The sequence below is a fragment of the Eucalyptus grandis genome, chromosome 11 (assembly GCF_016545825.1).
Source record: "Eucalyptus grandis isolate ANBG69807.140 chromosome 11, ASM1654582v1, whole genome shotgun sequence".
Lineage (NCBI taxonomy): Eukaryota > Viridiplantae > Streptophyta > Magnoliopsida > Myrtales > Myrtaceae > Eucalyptus > Eucalyptus grandis.
The window spans coordinates 38,118,724-38,146,650 of NC_052622.1; the positions used below are offsets into that span (position 1 = coordinate 38,118,724).

At 38.5% G+C, this 27,927-nt stretch overlaps 3 protein-coding genes, 1 long non-coding RNA gene, 1 other non-coding gene and 1 pseudogene across 6 annotated transcripts; 5 read left to right on the top strand and 1 right to left on the bottom strand.

The window, feature by feature from the left end:
• Positions 1–2,949: 2,949 nt before the first annotated feature.
• On the top strand, positions 2,950–3,633 carry LOC104444110 (annotated as a pseudogene).
• A 3,274-nt stretch (positions 3,634–6,907) lies between these two features.
• Positions 6,908–9,455, top strand: LOC104446173 (GDSL esterase/lipase 7). The gene is made up of 5 exons (XM_039305332.1): positions 6,908–7,049; positions 7,202–7,341; positions 7,673–7,918; positions 8,484–8,736; positions 9,241–9,455. Exons 1-5 carry the CDS (start codon positions 6,908–6,910, stop codon positions 9,453–9,455), a joined length of 996 nt encoding a protein of 331 aa, XP_039161266.1.
• A 5,663-nt stretch (positions 9,456–15,118) lies between these two features.
• Positions 15,119–16,219, top strand: LOC104444111 (glycine-rich RNA-binding protein-like). Of its 2 annotated transcripts, none has more exons than XM_010057717.2 (2): positions 15,119–15,333; positions 15,630–16,219. In XM_010057717.2, exons 1-2 carry the CDS (start codon positions 15,220–15,222, stop codon positions 16,017–16,019), a joined length of 504 nt encoding a protein of 167 aa, XP_010056019.1. In that variant the 5' UTR covers positions 15,119–15,219; the 3' UTR covers positions 16,020–16,219. The 2 variants fall into 2 exon arrangements, with proteins under 2 accessions (XP_010056019.1, XP_010056020.1); XM_010057718.3 differs by having other exon boundaries at positions 15,120–15,510.
• Positions 16,220–16,461: 242 nt separating this feature from the next.
• Positions 16,462–16,605, top strand: LOC120290097. Its single transcript, XR_005547971.1, has one exon. It is a non-coding gene; the product is annotated as a small nucleolar RNA snoR137 (small nucleolar RNA).
• A 5,053-nt stretch (positions 16,606–21,658) lies between these two features.
• On the top strand, positions 21,659–22,441 carry LOC120289468. Its single transcript, XR_005547479.1, has 2 exons — positions 21,659–22,156; positions 22,249–22,441. It is a non-coding gene; the product is annotated as an uncharacterized LOC120289468 (long non-coding RNA).
• A 2,240-nt stretch (positions 22,442–24,681) lies between these two features.
• LOC104444113 lies at positions 24,682–25,356 on the bottom strand. The gene has a single exon (XM_010057719.3). The coding sequence runs from the start codon at positions 25,354–25,356 to the stop codon at positions 24,682–24,684; it is 675 nt and encodes a 224-aa protein (XP_010056021.2).
• Positions 25,357–27,927: the final 2,571 nt, after the last annotated feature.

Genomic DNA, 27,927 nt, shown 5'->3' on the forward strand with positions numbered 1-27,927 from the left:
TGTCAACATTAAATAGGTCGGGGAGAACTGAAACTTATAAACTCTCACTTCAAAAAGGTCAGGAAAGATTAGCTAATCTTGTTGAGAGGTACTAATACTTTTTATTTGGAAGGAACAGCGATTGTCTTGGTTTATCATAGCTATTGTGCTGTGAAATTTTTTTTTTTTGGGGCACAGCATCAAGATTTATTAGTAGATTGGGTTCTTGGATGCCCATATTAGAAGGAATAAAGTGGAAAAGCTAATACAGTTCAGAAACCTATTTGCTTAGCTGTTTGCTTATAGTATGAGCTTTTCCTATGAAATGGGTTTGGCAACTTCATTTTTCATAGATGAAAATATAGGAATTAGAATCCCATTTGTCAATGAACCCAATCCCACATTAAACTAAAAGTTTAAACTTTTACATAACGACACAAAATATGTTTTGGAATTTGAGACATTAGGAGGACACTTACTCACACATTGTGAAGGATCGAGAGAGAAGCTCAAAAGCTTTGGAGATTGTATTACTTATGAGATGGATATGAATGGGGAGCTAACCCCTATTATATATACAAGTATGAGCTTAACCATCGTTAACCATCGCTGTAGATCTTTTCTCAATTTGACGGTAGAGATTACATCTCTTCATCTACCCAACTACTTACATTTATTACAAAAGTGTACAATTACAGTATTGCCCACCTCAAGGAGTATTTTAGAATATTCAAGAAATACCTAGGACTTGGACATATTCAACGGCCTTTTGTTCATAGACCAGTCACGGCATTCGTTCAAGAAACCTTTGGATCGTGTCGTTTCCTTGGGCCATAACACTAGCATATAGCAAAACACAAAATGAAAAGAACAAAAAAAAAACTCATTATGATAGAAGATATTAGCAAAATTAGTGGTAAAAAAGAGAACTAAAAAATCAATCTTCCATTTTGTCCAGTCAATAATTTACCAAGAAACAATTTGCACGAAATCAAATTAAGTTAATCATTTTTATATGGAGGCATGGCTTCTATGAATAGGTGATATTCATCTATGCTCATATGAATGCTAGGACCCCTCTTGTATCTGGAATTGCTTGAATATGGGATTAATGCCACTGAAATACACTTTGCACATAACATGTACTGCTCGTCATTTTTTACTCATACGATTAACGTTGGGTCTCCTTTACATGTTATTTTGATCGTCCACTCGTGTATGTTCATGTAGGGAAGTGTTATGTAAAATCTATGTTCATTTCTTGTCGAACTATTGCATCTCTAGGCCTTAAAGATGTTGAAAATGATGGTGATGTATGCTGTCCAGATTTGATTTTGATCTTAATGAAGGGTATTTGGCTTGGTTTGCATGTCATTTTGGTCATATAAAGCTATATACTACACAAGGAATGAACCGTGCTTGATTCATGTCATTTTTTCTGTTTGCCAAATCCTTGTCTGTATGTGTCTTATATTTGTCAAATGTGATCGAGTGGCATGCTGTCCGGATTTAATATCAACTTTTATTTATTTATTTTTATTGAATCAATCGAATTGACGGTTGTTTAGTGCTGTTTATAAGTCATTTTGATCATTTGAACATTTACATTCATGAAGGAAAGCTTCACGTTAAATCTGTGTCGATTTCTTGTTGAATTGTTGCATTTTGATGTCTTGGATATATGAAATTTGATCTGAAACCTTGCTGGTCAAGACTGTTCATGCTTTAATTGAAGAATGATTAGCTTTGTTAACAAGTTTTTTGATTGACATGGGCATGTACTTAAGCATAGAAATGCATTTGGTCGATTGCACGTTAACTTCATGTTGATTTGCCACTATTCCTTGTGCCATTTGTACATTGGATATGACCTCATGCTTGCTGGTCAGTCTTGCTTAGATGTCAATTGAAGGAACTTCATTCTCACTTGTGTTATTTTGTTTGCTTGTGGTAATATATAGACGTACCATTGGTTTTCAATCATTTTAATGTGCTTGATTTCATTCTTTGATGCAAATCATGGGCTGTGTTGGTTGATACTTGCTGAACGTCCTTCATTGATTGGGAAACAGAGAGAGCTTGGTCCCATTAAAGTGTTGACTTAATTGCACATGAAGATGTCCTATCGTGTAACTGATTTCTTAATCATATTGACATTTTTAGGCACCATTTTCATAGCAAGACATAGAGTGACGGATGTCTCTGGTTGCTTGATAGTGATATTATTTCAGTTGAGGCATTTCACCGAACAATTGGCGTGCATGACATTTTTGCACTATTTTTACTTCTGTTTAGGCATGTTTCATGTTAGTGTGATGTTGGATTAACTGGTTCATTGGGTAGACACTAGGCCCGAACCATCAAATAATGAACTCCATTCGGTTTGGGTTTGATTGCCAAACCATTAATGGCTCGGATTTGACCACCGAGTCACGGGTGGTTCAGGTTGATCGGGAGCGGTTGATATCATTTGGGCAATGTTCTGCATGGCCTAAGGGATCACGATGATTTCAAAACATCCTCATTGCCTATCTGCATTGGTTTCACGCTATATTTATAGAAATGGATTGCATTTTAGTTAAATTTAAACATGGCACTAGGTGTTAGTTTTTTTTTTTTTTTTTTTTTTTTGCCTCCTTGATCGGCATTTGGGATAATCCGATTTTTATTTTTTTTTGTCATTTTTTCGGTGATAAAAAATGGAATAGAAAATGATAAAAAAGGATGTTCCATTCAGTGAAGAGAAACTAATCTGTTGTCTTTAGCAAATGCTACTATCAAGATAGAGCATAGTAGATGATGTGTCAATTTTCCAGTAAGATTGTTGGTCGGAAAAAATGGGAATCATAGGCAACTTCTCTGTCTTTTTTCTTTTCCCCTTGGGAATATCTGGTTAATCAACATGCCAGTTGACATGTTCATGCTGTTGCAGGAACTTCTGGGTTTTATTGAAACTGTGGGGGGATCAAGACTATGAACTTCGCAGCATCATTTTGTAGGAGAGTTAGTATCAAAGATCTCACCACCAGCATCCCAGTTTATAACAGTGCCAGTGGTAGATATCCCACTCTCTCTTTTTGAGACACGCCTAATTGCAGAGGCCTTACGATTTGCTAATTGCGTTAATTACTTCTGTTGGCTTAAGATGCGTCTGGCGGAGGATTGAGTTTGCTGTTTAGATGTTGGGCCACAAAGAAAATGGCTGGATCAACAAAGAACGGAAGAGACTCAAAACCGAAGAATCTTGGAGTGAAGAAGTTTGGTGGAGAGGTAAGTGACTACTGATTCGGCAATTGCAGGACCACTATAAGAAATGGAAGAAGCGAAATGTATCTGAACAGCCAGTGATAAAAGAAGTGAATCTAGCCCATCGGTCTTTCTTATTTTTTCTGTGATGACACCTTCCTTTTGATAACTCTGTAGAGGGTGATACCAGGAAACATTATTGTTTAACAGCGGGGCACTCGGTTCCACCCCAGGAACTATGTTGGAATGGGGAAAGGTCACACCCTCTTCGCAATGAAAGAAGGGCTAGTGCAGTTTGAGAAGCACAAGCTCAGCGGGCGCGAGCACATTGTTCCAAAGGATGGCCACACGCTTCACCCCGTGTACGGGGAGGCTGCTGCAGCACCCGAACTGAAGACAGCTGCTTGAAACAACCCCGAATTCGAAATTGGATGGTTGAATTATCTGCACAATTCCACATTTCACCGCTTTTCACTATGATAATTGCTGAAGTTGCAGGGTTTAAAAATCTGTAGTAATTGCGTTGTTGGCCGATATCTCTTATCTTCTTTCTTGAGGCATGGGAAAGAGCTTAAGGTACAAGCTGCAACGCTCGGGATAAAATACTGATGAAGGATCTCAAGGAGTCTTGTCGTGCTGTGTAAAACCGTGTGCACATTTCCGCCATGCATGCTTGCCTGTTCGCATGATGATGATAGCGAGATACAATTTTTTAGCAGGATTTTTTCTAAATCAATGGTGGGATCACTAATGGTTTTTCGATAAACATCTAATGAGAAAAAAAAGTAGGCGACCAAAAAGAAAATTGTCAAGTACATGAAAGAAAAATGTATACAATCGCTTCATAGGAAAAAGTTCCTTGTTAAAGAAAAAAAAAAGGAAAAAAAGCTTCGAAGTGGGAGTAGTTGAGTCAGTTTGGTAGAACTTTTGACTTTTAAAACTAGTAGCGGGCTTGACTCAAAGGGTTCAATCGAGTCTACATCAGCTTCAAGACCCTCACCCAATTGCATCGCGATCGGGGAGCATGACACAAGGCGATCAGTTGAGGCGAGATCCAGCTCAATTGCTAGTCGGGGTAGTCGTAGAGAGATGCCGCCGGTTGAGATCTTGCTTGTCGGGGTTGCTCGACTCGCCCGTCGGGGTCACTTCGCCCTAGATAAGGCACCATTGCCTCGCGACTCATGAGCAAGTCATCGTCAGAGTCGCATGACCCCTTGCCAGATCTTACAGGGGTTGCCTGAACCCAGGCAAGATCTGGCCAGCATCCCATTACCCCCGACCTGACCTTATCGGTGTCGCGTGCCCCTAGCAAAGCCTCTTTGGCATCTCTCTCTAATGGTAAGTGTTCGGAAAGTCACCCTAAATCCCTCGTTCGCCTTCTGAAAATTGCTCCAAAGCCAAACTGATCGAGGGCTTACCTTTGGCTTTGGGCTTTCGTGAAGTGGGAGTAGGCAGGCACCTTCGTCGATCTACCGATCTCAATCTATCATGATGCTTCCCTAGTAACGATCATCTTAGAAGATTTAGTCATCTGGCCGGCACGACCATGGAGACGCGCACCATGCGGCGGGCACAACTCCCACCATTTTCCCTCTCCATTAGTGGATGATCACGTTCTACGCCCTTGGCAATGATGAGCATGATCCGAAAGAATTCGTGGCCAACATCCACTCGAGTACAACACACCCACAAAGGCACGGTACCCTCGGAAAATCCGGCAAGAATTTCGAAATTAACCCTAACAAGAGTAAGGGAAATCCATAGTAGCAATCAAATACGAGCCGGCTTAAAACAGTGCACAAAAGAAAAGGGTGTCTAGATACATAGCACCGGTGTGAAAGATGGGCCTGAAATTGATCTCAACCATTAGAATAATTGATTTTAAGAGTGCGTTTATCTCATGAAAAATGAATAATTTGGAAATTATTTTCTCAAATAATGATCCATTTTATTTTAAGGGTACATTTATCTCACGGAAAATGAATAACTTGAAAATCAATTTCTCAAAAAATGATCAATTGTATTGCTCACAAAAATAAATAAACGAAACAAATTTTCCTCGTTGACAAAAATGTGTTAGACATGAATTGTTGCTAATAATGAAAATATTTTCCATCGATTGATTATCTCAAATGATGCGATTAATTATTTTAGGAAAATACATATTTTTCAATTCATTTATTTTCCGCGAAACAAACGAAACCTAAAACTAAAAACAACCTCTAATGGACTTCCCACATTTAGGCACAACATTAATCTCCACACGAGCAACCTAGATAACTTCTTCCAAATCGGAAGTTATGGATGGTTAATTATAATGCATGCATTCTTGTTCCGAGCGGACCTTTAGGGCTTTTGCTTATTTACACACTTTAGAAAGTCTTCAATAACTGAGCCCGTATCAATATCTTAGTACTTGTTTTGCAGTGATGGCACTGTAAGGTTTATTAGAGTAAATTGTAGTAGGTATTATATGTCTCCCATGTAATCGTTGTGTGTCTATACTTTAAAGCCAAAAGCGCCTGGTCTCGCTTTATAAATGTTCCATAACTTGCACTATTACCCTTATATGAAAATTAACAAAAGTACCCACTGCTTTCTCTTAATCTAGGAAGCACCCAATTCACAAATCCAATATATTATATCATACTAACACTTCACAACTCTCAAGAATATAACGAAATTATGTTTTTTTTTTTTGGTCGAAGTAACGAAATTATGTTAATCATGTACATTTTTTTTTCATGTTGAATCTAATATGTCTAACACATTATTTAAGACTGTCTTTTGGACATTTATGTTGCATTGGTTATTAGGACAAGATTTGTGATAGGATAAGGCGGGATATAAAATCCTATAGAGAGTAAAGTGGATATATTTAATTCTATAAAGTATTTGGTACACCTCGATATAAATGGAAATTCATGCCCTTCGCTGCTCTCACCTTCAGGAGCTTCCATTCCGTCCTCTATCTTTCTCATTTGATCAATCATCCAACACATGTGCTTATATCGTTTGACGTGATTGCCATGTTGGGATCAGTAAAAAACCTTAATCGCAGTAAAAGGATGTTGATTTGAAGGATAAATGAAGGGCGTGGGGATTTTTTTTCCCCTAATATGGTGACATCTTTCCGTTTCTGGGTTTCAATCTCAAAATTTCTATTCCAAATGATGCTCGCTCTCTCCTCCTTTGTCTTTCCACGTGCACAAATTTCATTTCATCATGTCCACAAAAGTCAATCATTATCCTTTTCCCGACCCGTGCTCAGGCCCGATGGTCCTCACCGGGCCTTTCCTCGAACCCTCGGCCATTTTCCATCTTATGTCGCCACTGGTGAATGAAGGTAAAGTGTCACGTCAATTTTTAATTATGTAGCATGTGTCCTACCTGTCTTTATCTCACTTTTTAGGTGCAATTTTTTTTATCTAATCTATATCTAGACCAAGTCCTCAACCCTGAAGAGTATCTCGCTTTTGAACTTTCCCTTTCTCTTTGTTCGTTGAACTTTCCCTTTATCTTTGTTTGATCATAAGACACTATTGCAATCGATTTCATGGTCAGGACCATGAGAAATCACTTGCCGATGAATCTACATTTCCTGCTTTTTTGCTTTTGGTGATTCACCTTCAAATAGGAGTAGTGTGCTTGTCATATTCAGGCCCGCTCGCCCCGACTTTGTATGATTTTGCAGCTGTTCGAGAGCGGCAACAACAACCTGTTGCCCATCCTTGCCAAGGCCGATTATCGTCCTTACGGCTGCAATTTCTCAGGGGCTGTCACCGGACGATTCACCAACGGGAGGACCGTCCCCGACGTCCTCAGTACATATCGAAATCTAATGCTTCGATTCTCAGCTTTGAATATTTTTCTCTCCTTACAAATCAAACATCATCGTAACTACATTCATTGCTCGGAATTGGTTGAATTTGCATTATTTTTTGTCCCTTAATTTTTATCAACATTTTCTCATTAGCTTGTCTTGATTTATTAGCCGAACTTTTGGTGCTGCCTAATCCTCCACCGTACCTGAGTTTTAGGACATCAGGAGTGATTACCGGAGTAAATTTCGCGTCTGGGGGATGTGGCATTCTTCCTGATACAGGAAACTTCGTGGTATGAGCTCATTACCGTCCAGTCCCTTTTTTTATTGCTACTTTGCTTATAATTCGTTTATGTTCGACACAAGTCTATTTCAGGTTTGTGCTATTTGATATTTGAAGTACTCCTCGAGAAAGTAAACAGTGCAAAATTCAAATTAGAAACCGGTCTCCAAATTAAAATATCATACATGCCAGTGCCATATGTGAAATGATACCGAGCTTTGACAGCTCTCATCATATAAAATGTACCCCAAATTTCGCTTAGACATAACAGGAAAAAAGAATAAAAAATATTATCGTGAAACTAGTTTGAATTGAACTTTGAAAAGGCATGTTATGAGAAGTGTTTTTACAGGGCAAATGTCCAAGTGAGATTGTTTGAGAGTGCTGCCCTCAATGATTTACAAAGACTCTTCAAGAGCTCCGATGAGTTCTCCAGCTATTTGGCCAAGTCAATCTTGGCCTTCTCAATCGGCAACAATGACAACATCCTCAACATCCTCAATCCAACGTTCTACAACACAAGCAAGACCTACAAGACTCAGCCATTGGCAAAGTTCCTTGTTGCCGTGCTTTCTCGGCATCTAGAGGTAATCCGCAATTCTATTGACATTGTTGATCTCATAACTAAATTCCTAAGAAAACTTACTAATATGTTAGGATTACGTATCAGAACATGAACATTTATATACACGTATCATGTCCCGCGTGATGAAGACGGATTCAGTGATTGACTGTCGGTTTTGGTTAAAGAAGTCACGGATCTGTTCTTTGAGCGTGTGACCCATAACCTTATTCTCATGATTCATCTCGTTATCTGGAACTTATTTTGTCTTGAAACAATCTAGGATTTATATTGGTTTCTAGTTGGACTATGTTGTGTCTCTCTTGTATTTCTGTGGAAATGAATGAAATGCTATATTGACCGAGTCACAAATTTATTCTTTGAGCGTGTGACCCCTAATTTTGTTCTCATGATTCATCTTGTTATTTAGAGCTCAGTTTATTTTGAAACTATCTAGGATTTATACCGGTTTACATTTGGATAATGTCGTCTCTCTTTTATTTCCGTGGAAATGATTGTAATGTTAACTTGACGAAATACTACTCAGATTAACACTGAATCTTAATAGATGTTCGCCAATATTATTGTAGAGCCTATATAATAGAGGAGCAAGAAAGTTTATTGCCTTCGAGATTCGCCCGATGGGGTGCATCCCCGCGATCTCGAGGAAATCGAAGCACGATGGAGTATGTGACGAAGGATCGAACTTTCTAGTTTCCTACTCCAGTCAAATGCTTCAACCGATGCTAGAGAACATGACATCTAGTCTCGCAGGATCAATGTTCATTATCGGTCGAGCGAATTCGCTTGGCTACGATGCAATAATCAATCCCTCCAGATATGGTACAAACTCAACTTGTATGAATCGAAAAAGGCTTATAAAATTACATTCAGCTATCTTACCTTTAAAAATTCATCGCTTTCATAAAATTTCAATGAGAATTAAAGAGCTATTGAGGAGAAGGCTTCAATGTCGATACTTTAGAAATAAAGAGTCGTCTATGGGTGAACGACGGAGAAAGAAAAAAAGCATAGAGTTTTATGTTTCAAATAAAAGAAATCCTATATGACTTTATCCCATCCCTTCGGATTTTTTTATCCAGTTTATATCTCGTTTATATCCGACCTTATCCTATCCTAGATAGCTACCAAACACAGGATAAGATAAAACATATCCTATCCTGATTTTTCATCCGATCGATCAAACGCAGCCTATCAGGATTAAGTTCATATGGTCGGATCCATCATAACCATTGGATCACATGACACCAACCGTGCATCCAATGGCTAGCTGATCCACACCATGGAATGGAGTCCTGCTAAAACATTTTTCTTGTATTGAAACAGGATTGACAAACTCAAGAAACCCTTGTTGCACAACGTGCGTAAACGGAACTTTGCCGTGCGTTCCATTGCTAACCCCGTGTCCTAATGCCGATAAACATTTCTTTTGGGACGGATATCATCCGACTGATGTGGTTTCCTCGATCAGAGCTTCTAGGTGTTTTAACGATACAAAAGTCTGTTCTCCGGTTAGCATTCAAGATCTCATACAAATATGAACATCTCATTTGACTAGTCCTATTTAAGGCTACTTATCATCTTGGGTTATCATCATTGATTAAAAGTCATCTTTGGTTTTCAATTTAGGCGACATTTGATTGTTTGGATTTGGATTTCTAACTTGGATAATATATATAATGAAATTCATGAATTTTGCTATATTTTTATTTACAATTTAGTAAATCGCAATAATAAAACTAGATGTTGTCTTATCTTATCCTATCCATGGTTTAGTATGAACGGCACTTCATTGTAAATGAACTTGAAAATGTACAAATAGAGATTGTAAGAATCTCTCCTGATTCAATATGATGAATATGTGATTATTGTACAATCAAAATCTTAAATAGTAAAGGAGTTCATTCCGGCTTTATAAATCCATAAGTTGATGAGTTATAACAATATCGACAAGCTAGATCAACTAGCAAATGCCAAGTTCTAAAAGAAAATCATCTTCGCAATTCCAAAAAGTATAGTTTCAACTCTCTCACCTATTTTATTTTTATTTACTTATTTTTTATTATTTTCCCTCTCATTTTTATTTCTTTTCTTTTATTATTTCTTTTTTATTTCCATCGATCCATAACAAAAATTTTTATTAAATAATTAACTATACTAATATACATTAAATACTAATATACCTATAAATATAATAAATATAAATATATAGACACAATATATATTATAAAATAGAAAGAAATTCAATTATGTGGATAAAAATAGGAATAAAAATAAATGAAAATTGTTGTTATTTTTTGTTATTTTGAATTTTTATATTATTATTCAAATTTTATTTATATTTTAAATTTATTAATTTAAAGAAATTTATTATTCAAGAAAAATAGCTTGAATTTTCCCGGGATCAATGAATTGGCGGAGGATGGGTTCTTCCGTAGCTTTTACTTGAAGGAGGAGTGTACAAGTAAGGTTCAGAGATTCGTTTGAAGATGCAAATTTTAGATTTTAAAAAGTGACTAAGGGAATTCTTATGGATCGGAATAGAAATGATTTCGCTTGGCGAGCTTTTTTTCTTTTTTTTTTTTATGGGTTCCTTATTTGGACACACTAACGAAGAAAGAAGCAGAAGGAAAAGGTGGAATCCCTTAGGGCCCACCACGTACATCCAATAATGCAAAGAAATATAACAAGAAAATTAAGGTTTGTCGTGTTTCTCAATTCTCTCTCCCTTTTATTGAGTATGATAAAGGATGAATATCATCAAAAAAAAAAAAAAAAAAATCCTAAAGTGACACATCCACAATAAATTTATTTCAAATTAATTTTTGAATATAAAAAACTTTAAACTGATACACTTGTAATAAATTTACCAAAATTAATTTTTTGACCATGAAAAATCTTAAACCGATACACTTGTGATAAATTTACCCTCCGTTAACTTCCATAAAATGTTACCATTAAATTTATATGGTAAGTGTGATCTGCATGGAAATCCATAGGATTAACATCATAAAAAATCTCAAATTTGTCATAGGTGCACCATTAAATTTGTCACGGGTGTATCATTGTGGGGTTTTTCGTGATATATACTGTATGATTTTTCTCACCATACCATGCCTAATGTATCATTCACATCAACAAATTTAGCAATAAAATTTTACTAAGGTTAACAGAAAGTAAATTTATCATTAGTGTACTAGTTTTGGATTTTTCGTGATCAAAAGTATATTAATTAAGGGTTTTTATATAAATTTGTCACAAATATATTAATTTAAGATTTTTCGCGATATTAACTTTAAATAAATTATATTTTTTGACAAAATGGATATTCAAATAAATGAAAGATATTACAACGTTCCTCTTTGCCTATCCATTTCCTTCCATTCCATTCACCTCACTCCTTGCCAAACTATGCATGGCGAAACCTTCACTTCTAAAATGGGTAGGCCAATGGTTGAAGCTCTCACTCTTGAGATATGAAGAAGAAAAATTATTTTTAAGATTTAATATCACAATAATCTCTAAATGATACACATACAATAAATTTCTCCTAAAGTAATTCCTTGACCACCAAATTTTCTAAATTAGTATACTTATGACAAATTTAATTTAAATTAATTTTTTTATCACAAGAACCCAAATCAGTATATTTATGATAAAATTACCATTTGTTAGTTTCTATTAAATTATAATAATGCCATATACTCGTGACAATCATAGGGTAAAACCCAAATTAGTTCACTCGTTAGCCGCCATGTTATGGAACTCAATATTAATGAAAATTAAGAAATAGAAAATTTATTACAGATGTATGGGTTTTGAGTTTTTTATAATAAAAAAATTAATTTTTGGTAAATGTGTTATATGTGAATGAGCTTTTTATGATATTAATTATTATTTTTATAAATGACGGTTTTATGGTCCATGGAGAGAATAAACATCGTAACGCACAAAATCTCAAAGAATTGTAATTTTTTAATCATTCTCGTTAATCTTATACAAAAAATAAACGTCGTAACGCACAAAATCTAAAAAACTCCGCGATGAACGTCCGGGATTTTCATTATATTATGTTTTTATTCAACGGCCATATCTGATATTTTCCCCGGGTGGGCTCTCGCGAGTCGCGTCGACGGGGGACCATGGCGCGAGGGGCACATGCGTAATTGCGCCCGCCCAGATATTTTCCCCGGGCCGGACTAAAATAATCGCGGGGGACAGAAAGTAATGAGGAAATCGAAAATATCTTTCGCCCCCCCGGTGTTTCGTCTGTCACCGCAGCAGCGGGTCACGTGACCCCCCCGGTGGGCCCCCACCTGCTCGCCCCCAACTCTGGTTGAGTTTTCCTGTGACCGCGGTTAGTAGCGTCAACTCGGTCGCCGCCTCGTCCCCCACCCCCGCTTGCTGGCTTATATTAATCCGGGTGTAGGGACAAGCCGAGCCGAGACCGGGGGCGTTCCCGGGTCGGCTCTGCCACGTGTCGCATCTTCATTGGCACGCTGACATGGCGGTCCCGGAGTAGCTGACATTTTTCTCGGTGACGAGCTCCTTGCTCCTGTGCGTTTTTCTATTTTTCTGTTTTTAGTTTTTGGTGCTGTTTTTATGGCGAAAATTTAGGCTTGCATAATAATCGATCTATATCTGATTATAATTATTTTTTTTTCCTGGGACTGATTTGGAATATAAATTCATTTAGTATAGTAATTTTATTTTTCTATTTCTGAAATAAATTTTTAGTTCGAAAATAAATTTGCAACAAAAATAAGAGTAAAGAATTTTCTACTATCCTATTTTTGGAGAGAATGAAAAATAAAAAATTGTTATTATCACTCGCCCTTGCTACTAGCCGCTCGCACTAGCCATCTAGGAGGAAAAAAATTTGTATCATTATCAAACGAATTTCTGTTCCTGAAACATAAATTTTGTATTATTATCAAACTCGTATTTTTACTCAAAAATTCACCTAGAGAATAGAAATAAGAAAACATATTTCTAGCTAGAAATTATGTTAAAAAATATAATGATTATCATTCAAGTCCTTAATGATAAACTCCTAATGCCATAATTACAATCAATTATATCTGCCGCTTTGGTGATTACTAGTGAATTTCAAGATCGAAGGTAGGTCATCGGAAGAATGTGAATAAAAAAAATGCATGAACACTCTAAAAAAGAAGATAGTTAAATGAGCTTATCGAGACATTTTAATTTCTCGAATCGCCGTCGCAATTTCACAAATTTAGTCTGAGTGATTAGCATCTAGAAGTTGCATAGACCATGCCCTGATCAAATTTTCTCCGTGTCCTCCTGTGTAAAAATTCGAAATACACCACTTTGATCCGAGTTAGCATTTTTAAAAGAATAACCCTTATGAAAAGATTATCTCCATCTTTATCGTACGTAAAATAAACTTTCAAATTCCATATTCACTTGTACTTTCACAGTTAAAATTAAGTCTAATTAAGTGGGATAATTAAGGGGTGATGATAACTTTTGAGATTTTATAACCATATTTTTTGGATGAATGAGATTGATAAAAAATAGCAGATAACATAAAGAGTTTCCTTCCATATCCCAATAAAAACGTTAGAAATGAGAATATATATGTTATGCAAGCATATATCGATTCGCACTAATTCAAAAATCTCGCACCCTGGGCAATGCATGAACGAAGGTGAATTATTATTATAGCAATGCACAGTGCAATATTTCAATCTGGAATGTGAAAAAAAAAATGTCATCAATAACAAATCAAAAGGGCAAAAAATCATGATTGTAGTGCAGAATCGCTACAAATCAGCGTGAAGATATTACATCAAGCAAGATATCCACAGAAATGATATCCTCATGGTAAACTTTAATGATATGCTGAAACAAATCTACAATATTATAAAATAAATTATCAAGATAATTGTCAAAAGAGTGGCCTCCATTAATATGTCATTTACTAAAATCTAATTTGAATCTCCCTCGTTATGATTGTGCTAATCTTATTGGTGATAAGAAATCTAGCTTACGTACAATTAATGATGAATTCCTCAATAACCGACTCAACTTATTGATCGACATCATGATGGATCACCACTAAGTTATAATTCAATGAGATATCGAGATATTAAAGGAACAAATTTTACTAGTCTATTTTCTCTAAAATTGTCTATCAGTTAAAAAGGTCCACACCACATCAAATCCTCTCTTTCCCATTGTTGCTACTACCTTCCTAACTAACTCTATCTAATTATCATTTTTGAAATTTAAAAATGTCTTGTCGTGCTTTCTTTTTCCTTTAATTTCATAGCACAGATTGGTAAATTCCTCATTAGGTTGTTTTTCTAGCACATTTTCTTTCTAGATTTTCTTTTAATTATTATCAACAGCCAATTGTCCAATTAATTGATTCATTTTACCCATCGGAGAATTTTACAAATTTACATTTCAAGTAGTGCTGGGATATTTTTTTGGAGAAGGTAAATCAATTATGCATCGTTCAAATTAATGATAAGGCCATGTATATTTTGCCATCTACCAATTGTTTAATTGGTAGGTCTTTAATGCGGAATGAGCTGTCTTATACTTAGATCCAAGTTTGGTTGATAAGTAAGATATGTAAGATATGTAACGATAAGCATTCGGTCCGATTCAACTCAAGAATCAGGCCGAATTGACCAGTTTTCATAGGGTACTGGTTCAATTCATTGTTTCAAATTTTTTGGGATCTACTTTGATTGATCCAATTCTACTTAGGAATCGCCATGAGTAAAACCAAACACACATGGATCAAATTAGGACTAACTCTAGGCAAATTTCACGATGTGTGTATCAAGAGGAGAATTGGATCATGTAAACTTTCGAACATTCTTCATGTGTGATGTATATAATGCGTTATTAATAATTTGTCGTGCCCTTTCAAGAAAAAAAGAAAATAAAAAGGCAAATAAAAAAATTGATCGGTTCTCAATTTAATCTTGGAACTGACCCGGACCGGCGAGGTCGGTCCCCGTTTCCAGAAACAGGAAATTGGCCCAAGTAAGTATCCGACGTGGGAACTGATCGCCCTCGAGATCAGACTTATCCGTAGACCCAGCTATCCATGCATCCACAACCAAACAAACCACATGACCCTAACCACGGTTAGCACATAAACCACACGATGCGCAGTGCGCACCCTCCGCCTTCCCTCCGCTATAAATACCAACCCTCCGCGCCTACAAAGATTTCATCGCCTCTTCCTCGGTCTCCTGTAAACCCTAGGAGCCGCATCCTTTTCTCCTTTTTTCTCGAAAGCATTTCGTTTCCGTTCCATCAATGGCTTCCGCAGAGGTCGAGTACAGGTGCTTCGTCGGCGGTCTAGCGTGGGCCACCGACGACCAGTCCCTCGAGAGGGCGTTCAGTCAGTTTGGCGACATCCTCGACTCGAAGGTCCGTTTGTCGCGCGCGGCAGGGGAGATCCAGATCTGACCTTGATCTTCGAATCGAACCCCTCCGATGTCGATCTGATCCGATCTGAATCTGAATCTGTTTGTGTTGCTTGATACTATGTTACTCTGCCCTTAAAACTCTTGTGAAAAAGTTATTATGTTACTGTGCCTCGAATCGGTACGTCCATCTTCATCTTTGTCAACAAGAGACGGAAGATCGATCGATAACACAGACCCTTGACGCGTTACGGTCCGGATCTGATCTTGTTTTCTCTGTCGATTTGTCCCTTTTTGCAGATTATCAACGATCGCGAGACTGGGAGGTCCCGCGGCTTCGGATTCGTCACCTTCGGCAACGAGAAGGCGATGAGGGACGCGATCGAGGGCATGAACGGCCAGAACCTCGACGGGAGGAACATCACCGTCAACGAGGCCCAGTCCCGCTCCGGCGGAGGCGGCGGCGGCGGGTTCAGCCGCGGCGGTGGCGGCGGGTACGGAGGCGGCCGCCGCGAGGGAGGCGGTGGATACAGCCGCAGCAGCGGTGGATACGGCGGCGGCGGCGGCGGCTACGGCGGCAGCCGCGACCGCAGCGACGGCGGGTACGGCAGCGGCGGCGGCGGCGGGTATGGAGGCGGATCGAGGTACTCCAGGGGCGGCGGTGACTCCGGCGGTGACTGGAGGAACTGAGTTCGTCGTCGGTGCTGCTGCTTTGGATATGTTTTTCAAGTTCGCGTCTGTGATGTGAGGGCTTACTAGGTGGGTCCGGTGTCGTGGTTTCTATGGTTATGATGGTCATGTTATGGTTTCATGTTCGGTTTCCCTGCTTTTTTGATCGATGTTGCGAAAGAAATGAATTAAAGAAATGAAGTGTAGATCTTCGTTCCCAACGCTCGTCTCCTCTGTGTTGTTTTAGATCCGTGAATGTGCTGTGCTGTGTGGAGCCGCTTTCGACAGGCGTTGCGTCTCTCTGCGGAAGCTCAGTTTGTTGAGAGACGCGTTAACGAAAGCGTACAGAAATTTTTTCAATAACCGCCTCTACACGATCTGCGACTCGGTAGGTCGATCTGGTCGCGGATCGTGTTTGGGTGGGAAGTTTTTTGATTGCGAGTTTTGAATTTTGGAGATGTGTGTTGCTTCCTAATGGTGATCTCCCTTAAATGAAATGATGAGGGATGATTCAAGTTTCCGAAGCATAAATATGTGGTCAGTGTTAAACAGCGCCGGTGCGATTTACTTCGTGCTGCACTGGCGCTACCTGTCTGCTGATATATTTTTGACTACTTTGCATTTCTCAAAAAGGTTGTCCATGCGATGACGATGATAAGCTTTTGTTGTCGAGACAGGATCGAAACAACCCATATACAAAGATCTCGCTAACGGAAAATGAATGGAATCTGAATCGTAAAAACGAATAAATTTTTGGGTCTGGAGTTACGGCTTTTTCATTTTGGAATATGCACCAAACGCCGGACGCGCCTCTGTGGCCCTCGTACGAAAATTTTGAAACCCTAATGACAACAGCAAACCTAAAAGCTCCTCCATCTAAGAAAATTGGCTGCTGCCGTTCCAGCCACCATCTCTCATCCTCGAGCTCCGCCAATAGGGGGCCCCTTCCTCTTCGCCACGGCACATTAAGAATCGGGATCATCGAAGCACCACCTTTTAGTCACCGGACACGTCACTGATTTGAGTCGTCTCCTCAAATCTGGTAAAAGACGCCTCTAGATCTGGCGCCTCGATGCGCTATGGAGGTGATTGAGCCCCACGGATCTGGAAGCTACGGTTCCTCCGTGGCCGTTGAGGATGGCCGGCGAGGTCAAAAGATCCAATGGCCAATGGAGGAGGAGCCCTCGAACGTAGCCAGCGGGGTAGCGAATCAAATGGAGAGAGAGATGACAGGGCCAAGGGGGTCTGACTCTGTTTTTATTGGCTACTTTGGGTGCGCATGGTTTCATTTATGTTCCTTTTCTGTTCCAGGAACAGAAACAAAAAAAAGTGTTTCTGTTCCGCGAAACAGTTTCTGAACAGAAGAATGTAAAAAAATTGTTATTGGAATAAAAAAAACACGTGTTTGTAGAATCGCAGATAATTTCGTTCTTAGAATAGAAAAAAAAACAGAAACACGTTTGGGAAACGACAAACAATTTCTATTTTTTTTAATAAAGTTTAAAATTGATATTAAATTGTCATTCTTATGAAATGCTCATTAATTTTATTTTGTTCATGGTTAGTGAAGACAAACATTTTTAGCATGATCATATGGCATATTTCGTATAAAATTTTGCAATTAAAGTTTGTATCTAGTAAATTCAAGTACATTTTTTTTTTTTTTTTAGTTTTAAAGCATATAAACTTGATATTGATTTCTTTTACCAAAAAAACTTGATATTGATTTCTCATTCTCATTAAATGCTTATAAATTTAATTTTGAAAAATGGGATGTGAAATGAAAAATATTTTCAACATGCTCATATGTGCGCCCTTAAATGAAAATTTCATACATCTCAACATGAACTTTTCCATACATAACATCACAATAATTGAGTAATATAGTTCATTGTTCAACTGCATTACAGTGAATACGTAAAAGCAATATTACAAAAGTCAACAAATCTCAATCATATTGTGATCCCTTGCCATTTTATTTGCAATTCTTATCCTAACGCTGTTCATCTCAGATGCACAGCTAGCCGATGTATCATCTGCAACTTCCCCTCCTGTAGGTCCAAATGGATACTCCGGATCTCCATACATGGAAAAATTTCTGTCCATCCTATCTTGATCACGAATGTAATTATGAAGAGCACAACATGCAATTACAACAAGGGCTTGCTTTCGAATTGTAAATGGAGGCATATGTCTCAAAATGGTGAAGCGATTCTTTAATGCCCCAAATGACCTCTCAATTACATTTCTCAAGAGATGCAAGCCAAGAAGACTATATAATGAGAAAATTGAAAATTGTTGAACTAACTTGTGTGAAACAGATCATAAGTTGCATTTTCTGCTACAACAAGTACATAATAATGCTACATATAGAATGCACCATGAAATTCAGCCAACACAAGGCAGCATTACCCTTGGTTATACCTTCTTACGATGCCGCACAACCACGATGCACCCCGACCCCGCCTAAATCTCCCCCTTGGTGGTGAAATCGTCCTTCAACGCCCTCGCCACGTGCTTCACCGACTGTCCATTCCACATCACCATGAGCAACAAAATAACAATCGAAGGAAACCACATCACCAGCCTATTCATTCAAAATCACCAGCCCCTGTCCACCTCGCTAGAGTTGCAAAGAAGAATGCCGGCACTGGCAGCTCCGGCGAGAAGCAGCGGCTCGCTCGGCAGCTCCAGTGCTGCGGCCGTTAGCCGGCTGAAAGCCGGCTCCAGTGCTGCCGGCCGAGCTTTGCTCGAGCCGGCAGCTGAGCTCGAGCTCGCGGAGTGGCCTTTCAGCTGCTTTTGCTTTGAGTCGAGGCGCAGCTTGCTCGAGCTATCGCTCCCAAAGAGCGCAACTCGAGCTCGCAGCGGCTCGAGGCAACTCGAGCTCGCGGCAACTCGAGCTTGCAAGCAACTCGAGCGAGCGAAGGGGGAGGCAATGACGAGCCGCGGCTCGAGCGAGCGTTGCTCCCCTTCGGCGCGCGATCAGGCGAGCAACGCCGCTCGAGGGACGGCTCGCCGCGCCGAAGGGGAGCTTGATCTTGAGCCGGAGAAGGAGCGCCGAAGGGGGAGCGACGCCGACAGGAGGAGGAGGGCCGAACAGGAGAGCAACGCGACCGAAACGTGCGGGAGTCGCCGGAGTGAGGAGTCGCCGGAGAGTTAGCCGAGTGGGAGCTGCCGGAGAGATGGAAGACACGCCGGAAACGGAAGAACGAAGCTTCAGCCGAGAGGAGCGATGATGAGCACGCACGAAGAGTTCTTCACTTTGTTCGAATTTGTTCTTTTGTTTCTTTCGTTTTGTTCTTTTGTTCCGTCGAAGAAGTGTTTCTTTTTCAAAAGAAACAACTTTTTGTTTCTTTTTCTATTCCTATTTCGTTCGAAACAAAAAAAAAAACAAAAAGGAACAAAAACGCAACCAAACGCGTTTCGTTCCTTTTTGTTCCCGGACACACTTTCCGTACAAAAGTGTGCCGGAAACGTTTCTTAGAAACGTTTCCATGCACGCCCTTTGTTTCTCTTGGATCTAAGTGTGAATATTTGCTCAATTGTAGTAAATAATACAGCGTGGATGGATAATATTTTCTTTATCCGTACGACCTTATTCTTGACGCATTTGTATAGAAAAAAAGACTATATGCTCATCGAATCCAATTTTCTTAATATGGTAGATTCGCATTCTTGATCCTCATACCTATGTTGATTCCCAATATTTATTAGAAACCTAGCCAATAATACATTGAATGTAGACAAAAGAGAAGATGAATTATTAGAGTTCCCTTTTTTTTTCTTTTTTTTTTTAGAGTTCCCTTTACGACCACCATTCTTACTTGAGAAGTGGAGGATAGGGAATTTGATTCCCCTCCTTCTCAAGGCAACCTGCACATAACATTAAACACATATAGCGATTTGTAAAATAAATATAGGTTATGACTAGACGAAAAAAAATAAAAATGCACATAACATTAAACACATATAGCAATTTGTAAAATAAATATAGGTTATGACTAGACGAAAAAAAATAAAAATGCACATAACATTAAAAACACATATAGCGATTTGTACAATAAATATAGATTATGACTAGACGAAATAAAAATAAAAATGCACATAACATTAAACACATATAGTGATTTGTGCAATAAATATAGGTTATCACTAGACGAAAAAAAATAAAAATAGATGGCAAAGAAAAATATATGAAAATGCGACGACAAATCAGGGAAAAAATTGTAAATAGCACAGATTCAACCCTATCTAAACCTTGTTAATAGTTAACTGGGCTTATTATAAATGTATCTGTTTTATCATTATATATTGTGAGCTTCGCTTTTTCCATTATTTACACGTATCAAAATTTAATCTTTTAAAATAACCAGGCATATAAACCCAAAAAAAAAAAAAAAACCGGGCATCCTAGCTAAGTAATCTTTCTGATTTTCGACCTGAAGGGCCCGCTTGGTACGTCTTAAGATTTTCAGCGTCCATAGAGTAGAATAGGTTTTATAAAGGCCCCATCTTTACCAACCAAGAGAATCGATTAAAGTTGTGTCCATGATGGTTTAACACGCAATTAAATCAAAATGAAGCTTCTTCTGTCAATCCAACCGTGTTTTGTTTCTGAACAGAATCTCCACAAAAGCAACTTCTTCAGGGGGGTAGAGGAAGGCGCCTGTGCCTGTCCTGGAGTGCAATTATTAGTTAATCATCTTCTTTGCCTCGTTCTTTTCTCGAGAAGTATGATAAAGAAGGGGAAATAAAAAAAAGTGGGGTGAGATTTATACTTGCGCAGGTTATGTTAGATGTATGTTCATAGTGAGGAAAACAAGTGCATTTTGATTGGTTAGGTATTAGAATTTACGTTATTTTGATTAGACATATATTGGAGCCCGTCAAGGTCTTTATTTCATGACGAACAATTTGTTTTGTAATTTAGGAGATCCTAGGTGCATTTGTATCACGAACAATTTGTTTTGTAATTTAGGGTTTTGTCCCAGTCTTGCGGAACTTATGTGGAGCCTTTAGGCCTCGATCAAACATAGAGTGATTAACCCGAAATGATCCAGAAAAATAGTCCAGTAATCAAGCAATTAGATGTAGCAATAAGCATGTTTAGCTGAGGTCCGGCACGCAAGCTCAATCGGATAGGTCTTCTGTATTGGGCTATCTTATCAACTCGACACTGTGCCAGTTCGACTTAAAAAGCCCACCTAATTCAGATCTTGAGTCCCGCTGTACATCACCATTTCACATGATAGAAGGTACGCATTTCCTTTCTTTTGTCTTACTAAATGACCCAACGGCTCAGCTGAATTTCGCAAGTCAGTCTAGAGACGCCATAGAATCGCCAATTCCTTGATCCAAAATAACACCGCCGGATCCGCCATGGCACTACTGCCTCCGCTGCCGCCACCAACGATAGAGCGCCTTTCTCTTGGCCACCCACGGCACATTAAAAGTCGAGATCATCGAAGCACCATCTCTCGATCACCAACTGCGTAGGATCCAAGGAATGATCAAACTTTTGATAAAAATATTACGACTACATGTACCAACATGAAGTCCATATATTTTTCTTGGGCCAATTCCATAAAAAATCTCAAACTTTAGCATTAATCCCAAATCTACCAAAAACTTTTTTTTATCTAAAAAAAAAAATCCTTAACTTTTACTTTAGTCCAAAATCTACTCTCCGTAAAAAAAATCACCGTTAAGTCCTCTGACGTGACAAATCTACGTCAACACAAAATCTGATGTGGGAAAAGCTCCACAAAATGTCATCATTCCTTTTTATGGATATTGAGAGAAGTTACAGCGTTGCTGCTTCTTCTTTTTCCCTTGGAGCAACGCTTTGTGCTCTGAAGATTGGGAAATTAGGTTTGGCTTTTACATCTTCAATTCGCCCTCAAAGAGCGATTCGCTCTCGACGCGCAAAGCCAAAGCTGATGAGCTTCCCCGCTATTGGTGCGCCAACCCCTCTCCATGCGTAGCCTCTCGAGTCGTCTCACTCGAAGGAATTAATCGCGGACAAGAGGAATTCCTCCATGAAACGACTTGAGTGGTGGACTTCATAGCGCTCGATCTCTTCCTATACAGGCTCGCACTTGGTTGCTCGCTCAGAGGAGATGGTGGCAGAAACTACAAACGACCCGTGTGAAGACCAGGTATTTGTTCTTTTTTCCCCCTAAATTTGGTCAATGAAACGAAAATCATTGTACATATATGTACGTGCTAAGATGTCTTCTTCTAAATTTAGGTTAATTTTCATGATGATTCGAGTGGATGTTTGTTGATTACGATCATCTAGAATGGGATTAGTGCAAGATTAGCATCAAATCCGAGTTAATATGTTGTTTCTCCTTTTGTCAAGCGTATACAACCTGTTTGATGATATTTTTTAATTATTGGACAGCATTCTTAACGTAATTTCATAGTTGCTGAGTATGCTATTGAACTTTGGTTTTTTTTTTGTATCTTTGTTCATCATGCCTTTGTGCTTCATGTGTTTCTATGGCGATCGGTGATGGTCGCCGGCAAGCGGTGCAAGATGAAATTCTAGAATAGCATATGTTGAGGCATCAATTGAATTCATCATTGATAAGATGAATTGTGGCTAAAAGTTGAGGGCAAAAGTTATAATGGTTGGCAAGGGATTTCCCGTTTGCAGGTTTGCAAAAGCACTATTAGTATTATTCTATATCGATATCGTCGATAGGCAGTCTACAATTTGGATTCTTACACTAGCAATCCATTGTTTTAACAAGGCAGCATATGAATAGATAATTAAATGGGAAAAAGGAGCAAATCCTCCTTTCTATGTGGTAATTAGTTTATCAATTTAATTTCCAATTTATTTACATATTAGAACATGCCCCACTTACGTGTGGATTACCGCCTCTATGGAAGGTCCTTTCTTATCAATTTAATTTCCAGTCTTTTTAAATAGCAGCGTATGCCGCACTTACGTGTGGACTACCGCCTCCGTGGATGGTCCATAATTTATATTACTAGATTTACATACTTGTTTTCTTACCTCACTCATAAGAGACTGTTTCGGTTTGAAAATAATCGTTTTGTAATTTAATGTTCACTATTTTATTTAGTTCAGTAGTACTTTTGGAAGTTAGAGATCTATCATAGGATTTCTCATAATCTTAGGTTTGGAAAATTCTCTCTATACTTTGTTTCCTCTTTATATAATACTTCCGATCCTCACTCCTTTATGGTGTGTGTCTATATATATATGTATTACATCTAATGTAGAGAAAATAGTATGATGGCTAAGGAAAATATATGAAAATGCTGCGATAATCAGGAAAAAAAATCGTAAATTACACCAAAACAACCCAACCCAACCTAAACCTTGTCAATAGTTAACAAAGCTTATTACAAGTACATTTTTATCCTATAATTATATATCATGAGTTTCAATTTTTCCATCACTTACATGTATTAAATTTAAGCTTTTGAAACAAACCGGCATATTAGGCATATAATCTTCCAATTTTCGACATGAATGCCCGCTTCGTACCTCTAGGATTTTCAGTTTCCATAGATTAGGATTTGTAAAGGTCCCATCTTTACCAGCCAAGGGAATCGATTAAAGATGTGTCAAAGATGGTTTAACACGCAATGAGGTCAAAATGAAACTTCTTCTGTCAATCCAACAGTGGTTTGCTTCTGAACCGAATCTCCATAAAAGCAACTTCTTGAGGGGGCAAAGAAAGGCGCCTGTGCCTGTCCTGGAGTGCAATTATTAGTTGATCATCTTCTTTGCCTCGTGTTTTTCTGAACATGTTGGATAAAGATGGGGAAATTGAAAAGTGGGGTGAGATTTATACTGGTAAAGGCTCTATTGATGCATATTTATAGTGAGGGATGCAAGTGCATTTTGATTGGTTAGGTAATTACACTTCACGTGATTTAGATTTGACAAGAATCAGAGCCCTTCCCCATCAATGTCTTATTCCATAACTCTTAAGCGATCAAATAAGTGCATTTATACCACGAACGATTGTTTTATAATTTAGGGTTTGGTCCCTGTCTTGCGGAACTTATGTGGAGGTTAGGCATCGATCAAACATCGAGTGGTTAACCCGAAATGATCCAGAAAAATCTGTTCATTAATCAAGTAATTAGATGTAGCAATAAGCATGTTTAGCTGAGGTCCAGCATGCAAGCTCAATCCGATAGGTCTATGCTGTACTGGGCTATCTTATCAATTTGAGACTGCCAATTTGACTTAAAAAGGCCCACCTAATTCAGACCTTGAGTCCCACTGTAGATCGTTTCACATGATAGAAATAGGGTGAGCAAAGAAACTGCCCAAATCAGATCGAACCTAGATGATTCCTAAGGTTATTGGTCTAATTTCAGATTTCGAAAAAATTGAAAAAAAAAATTAGAAGATCGCCATTCTTTCTTTTTTCTTCCTGGACAATCCAAAGGCTTTGCTGAAATCCGCAAGTCAGTCCAAAGACACCATAGAATCGACAAGTCCTCAATCTAAAATTACAACCGTCTTGTTGATTTGCCCGTGTTCCGACCGCAAGACTCGATAATTATCCGGTATGCGTAAACACTGAAAACATTACATGCGTGGGATCGATCGACTGAGTTGCGAAGCGCCTCTTATACCTTGGGAGAAGGGACAAAAACTTTAACTTGACTATAGAGTACAGGAGGAACATCAAATTAAGGGGAAAAGAAAGGAAGTTCGAGACCTACAATTGTAACTAAATATCCACCAGGCCTTCAGCCTTAGAGGAACCACTCCTGCTGGCGCTGCTTGGGGGCTCCACTGGTCGGAGAACCCACCGGACGCTGGGCTGTTCCCGCACCTCACCACGGCTCTAATGCTCTCGATCAGCTCCTGCGTCTGGCCTTCCTGAGATAATATCTCGACCAATTGCTTCGGACTAATCACAAGCTTCACCTTCCAAACCCCATCGTTGCTCTTGCCACTATCCCTAGCGAAGACCTCGGTGTACGACCTCTTCAACATGCCTTGGTAATCCAGCGACATCCGGTACGGCGCGACAAGTGACGTTGGGATGCTATTAGACCGGACATGGCCTGCTCTCACGACCTCATTACCTAACAACAACTTATGATCTCCCGTCTTGTTATCATCATCATTGTAGGGGAGCAAGTAATACGACTCTCCTACCACCAGCTCCTCGTGGGGAGGAAGCGGATTCCAGAAGAGGTCGTGCGCACGGAAGATGCCGTGGCCTGGGAACTCGTCGGCTATGGATCGGACGGCGATCGGGGTGTAGAACTCCATGACGCCACCGTTGGGCGCCACCACCTTGACGATCTCTTGAGTAGCCTCGCCAGAGCCTCCAAAGAGGCAATTCCCCATGTCGATCACTCAGTATATAGTCAAGAGGTAATGTATTGCAATGCAATGACGTTCTTCTTTTCTCGTTGTGTGTGAATATACTCTATGGTTTTGGAGGGAGAGGGAAAACAAAAGATGTCGTCGGTGGGGTTCTTCTTTAATAGCTTCCTTGCTCTAACCTAGCCCACATAAATTAATAATTAATCAACTAATTGATTGATTAATAAATTAATTAAATTTAGGATAGGAAAGGGGAAAGAAAATTTCAAATAGGGCCATTTTTTTGTTTGAGCATATATATAGATATATTTCATGTATTAATGATAATACAAAATATTCTCCACCCACACTGTGGAAGTGGTCCAACTGTACATAACATGATGGCGATGTTTTTATGTGGTGCGACAAAGTGAATGTTGCATTCTTGAAAGTAACAATAATGGGGCACTAAAGGTTTTTTTTTTTTTTTTTTAATATAATTTGATTTAATAATGTGGGGGCCCAAAAATATGGTAAGGTCTAAAGACATTGGCTTAAAGTACTTTGTGGAGGGGTCCACTCAAAGAAAATTGGACCGGTCAATGAATTGAGAAAACATCACTTTTCTCTTTAGTTCTTTAGGCAAGCTTTGGTCCCTTTTGAGAGGCTGTGGCATGGAAACTTGGGACAACTCATGATGATTCTCCAGCTTTGGATCTATCTTGTCTTTAGGTTTCGTTGCGAGGATCCATATGCAACTTATAAGAGAGGGAAATGAAATTGAAGAATAATGAGAATCCAAAGCCATTCTCACACTATGTTAATTTAGGTGCACAAGCGACGCATTTGAAAGCTTAGATATTAATTTTAGCATGAGGTCAACTTATTATCGTCAACTCAATTTCTAGCAAATCACAATGTTGTCCACTCCGAGAACTTTAGGAAGCCGTGCTCCCTATCGAAGGGGCAAAGATTTATTCATCGACACTTGCTAATAGAGCGATTTACATACGTTTATGAAAATTTAATCGAATCGAAAAGACATTAGTAAGGCAAGGGTGCATTTGCTCGTGCAGATGATGACATATATTATACATGGCATTTGATTATACTGAAAAGATGCACTAAAAGAAAAGAAACATAACGTGGTCATGCCTCGGTGTCTTATTGGCTTGACCTAATCAACAGTGGGAAACATAGTTCTCGGGATCGCCGGAGAGATGCAGCTTTGGCTTTTATCATAAGTACATTATTTTTTAAAAAGTCTTAAAACTATCATACAACAGTTAATTCAATTTTAAACTTTTAAATTTGACCAATGTAATTCTTAACCTTTCAATAATTTGTCAATATAATTTATCTGGCCAATTTAGACAAAAAAATAAAAAAAAAAACCGCCGACATAACGTGTCAATTAGTGTCGACTATCCCTCGTTATATGGCCAATATTAACGTAGACGTTTTTGTAATTTTCTTTAGATTTCTAGTTTTTTTTTTCCAATTTTTTTTTCTCCCTATTCTACTTTTCCTCTACCAATAGCCAGGCCTTAGTGATGGCCGATGAAGGTCGCCTATAACAAGCAAGGGCCACGATGCCCCTACTAGATCTAGTCATGGGTGGCCAACAAGGGCAACCATCGCTAACCATCTTCGAGGCTTGATGACTATGGAAAAAGAAGATGAATAGTATAATAGGAAAAAAGAAAATAAAAGAAAAATAAAAAGCTCAGAAAAATTAAAAACAATTAAACAAATCATCGTCGTCAGTGCCTTAATTGGTTGTATAGACTACATTGCAAAAACCATCAAAAGGTTTAGGCCTACATTAGCCAACTAATTTAGGACTTTTTGGGACATTTTCTTAATAGAATATGTAAGATCAAATATGCAAAATGCAACCGATAAGATCAAAAGCTTAAATTGGTAATTCGAGAATAACCGGGTAAATATTCTTTTGCATCTCAACGAAGGCACTTCATCATAACAATGAAGTTGATTCGACTGGATCGTTTTGTTTCTAACAAGAATACCAAAAAAAAAAACAAAAACAAAAATCTCAAACTATGCATACTATAACATAAATACCTTAAATTTTTTTTGTGTCACGAAAAAACCAAAATCTATTCATGTTTAACATATATACCATCTATTTTAATTATATTTAAGATATTGTGTCATAGATGACATAATGTGAAGTTTTATGTGGTATTGGTCAAAAGTAAAATTCTCGCTTTCCACTTTCACATTGCATAACTTTTGATTCGGATGGAGTTACGGGCCGGTAATTACAATTTCAAAAGCTCATTCAGACCCTGTCGCCTACAGACATGCCATCCTCGATTAAATGAGGTGGATTCTACTTTCAAAGTTGGAATTGAGCCTGAATATACTTTCAGAATATTCTCTTGTAACCCCAATTTTTCGTGCGAGATTTGAGGAGCCGCTTTACACCGCCATAAATTGGAGATTTTAAAAAAAAAAATTTCCTTCTAATTATTGAATTAGTTGTAAAATTAGGCAGTACTCCAATAAGCAACTTGCAACCAAAAAAGGGAGGCCATTTATCAAATATTGATTGTCGTGCCTATTGAGGTTTTTGCCAAATTTGGATGG

Coding starts and splice junctions, on each gene's coding strand:
- LOC104446173 (XM_039305332.1), top strand. CDS start 6,908: ATGATTTTGCAGCTGTTCGAGAGCGGCAACAACAACCTGTTGCCCATC. Junction 7,050..7,201: donor GACCGTCCCCGACGTCCTCA/GTACATATCGAA, acceptor TTTTCTCATTAG/CTTGTCTTGATTTATTAGCC. Junction 8,737..9,240: donor AATCAATCCCTCCAGATATG/GTACAAACTCAA, acceptor GTATTGAAACAG/GATTGACAAACTCAAGAAAC.
- LOC104444111 (XM_010057717.2), top strand. CDS start 15,220: ATGGCTTCCGCAGAGGTCGAGTACAGGTGCTTCGTCGGCGGTCTAGCG. Junction 15,334..15,629: donor GCGACATCCTCGACTCGAAG/GTCCGTTTGTCG, acceptor CCCTTTTTGCAG/ATTATCAACGATCGCGAGAC.
- LOC104444113 (XM_010057719.3), bottom strand. CDS start 25,356: ATGGGGAATTGCCTCTTTGGAGGCTCTGGCGAGGCTACTCAAGAGATC.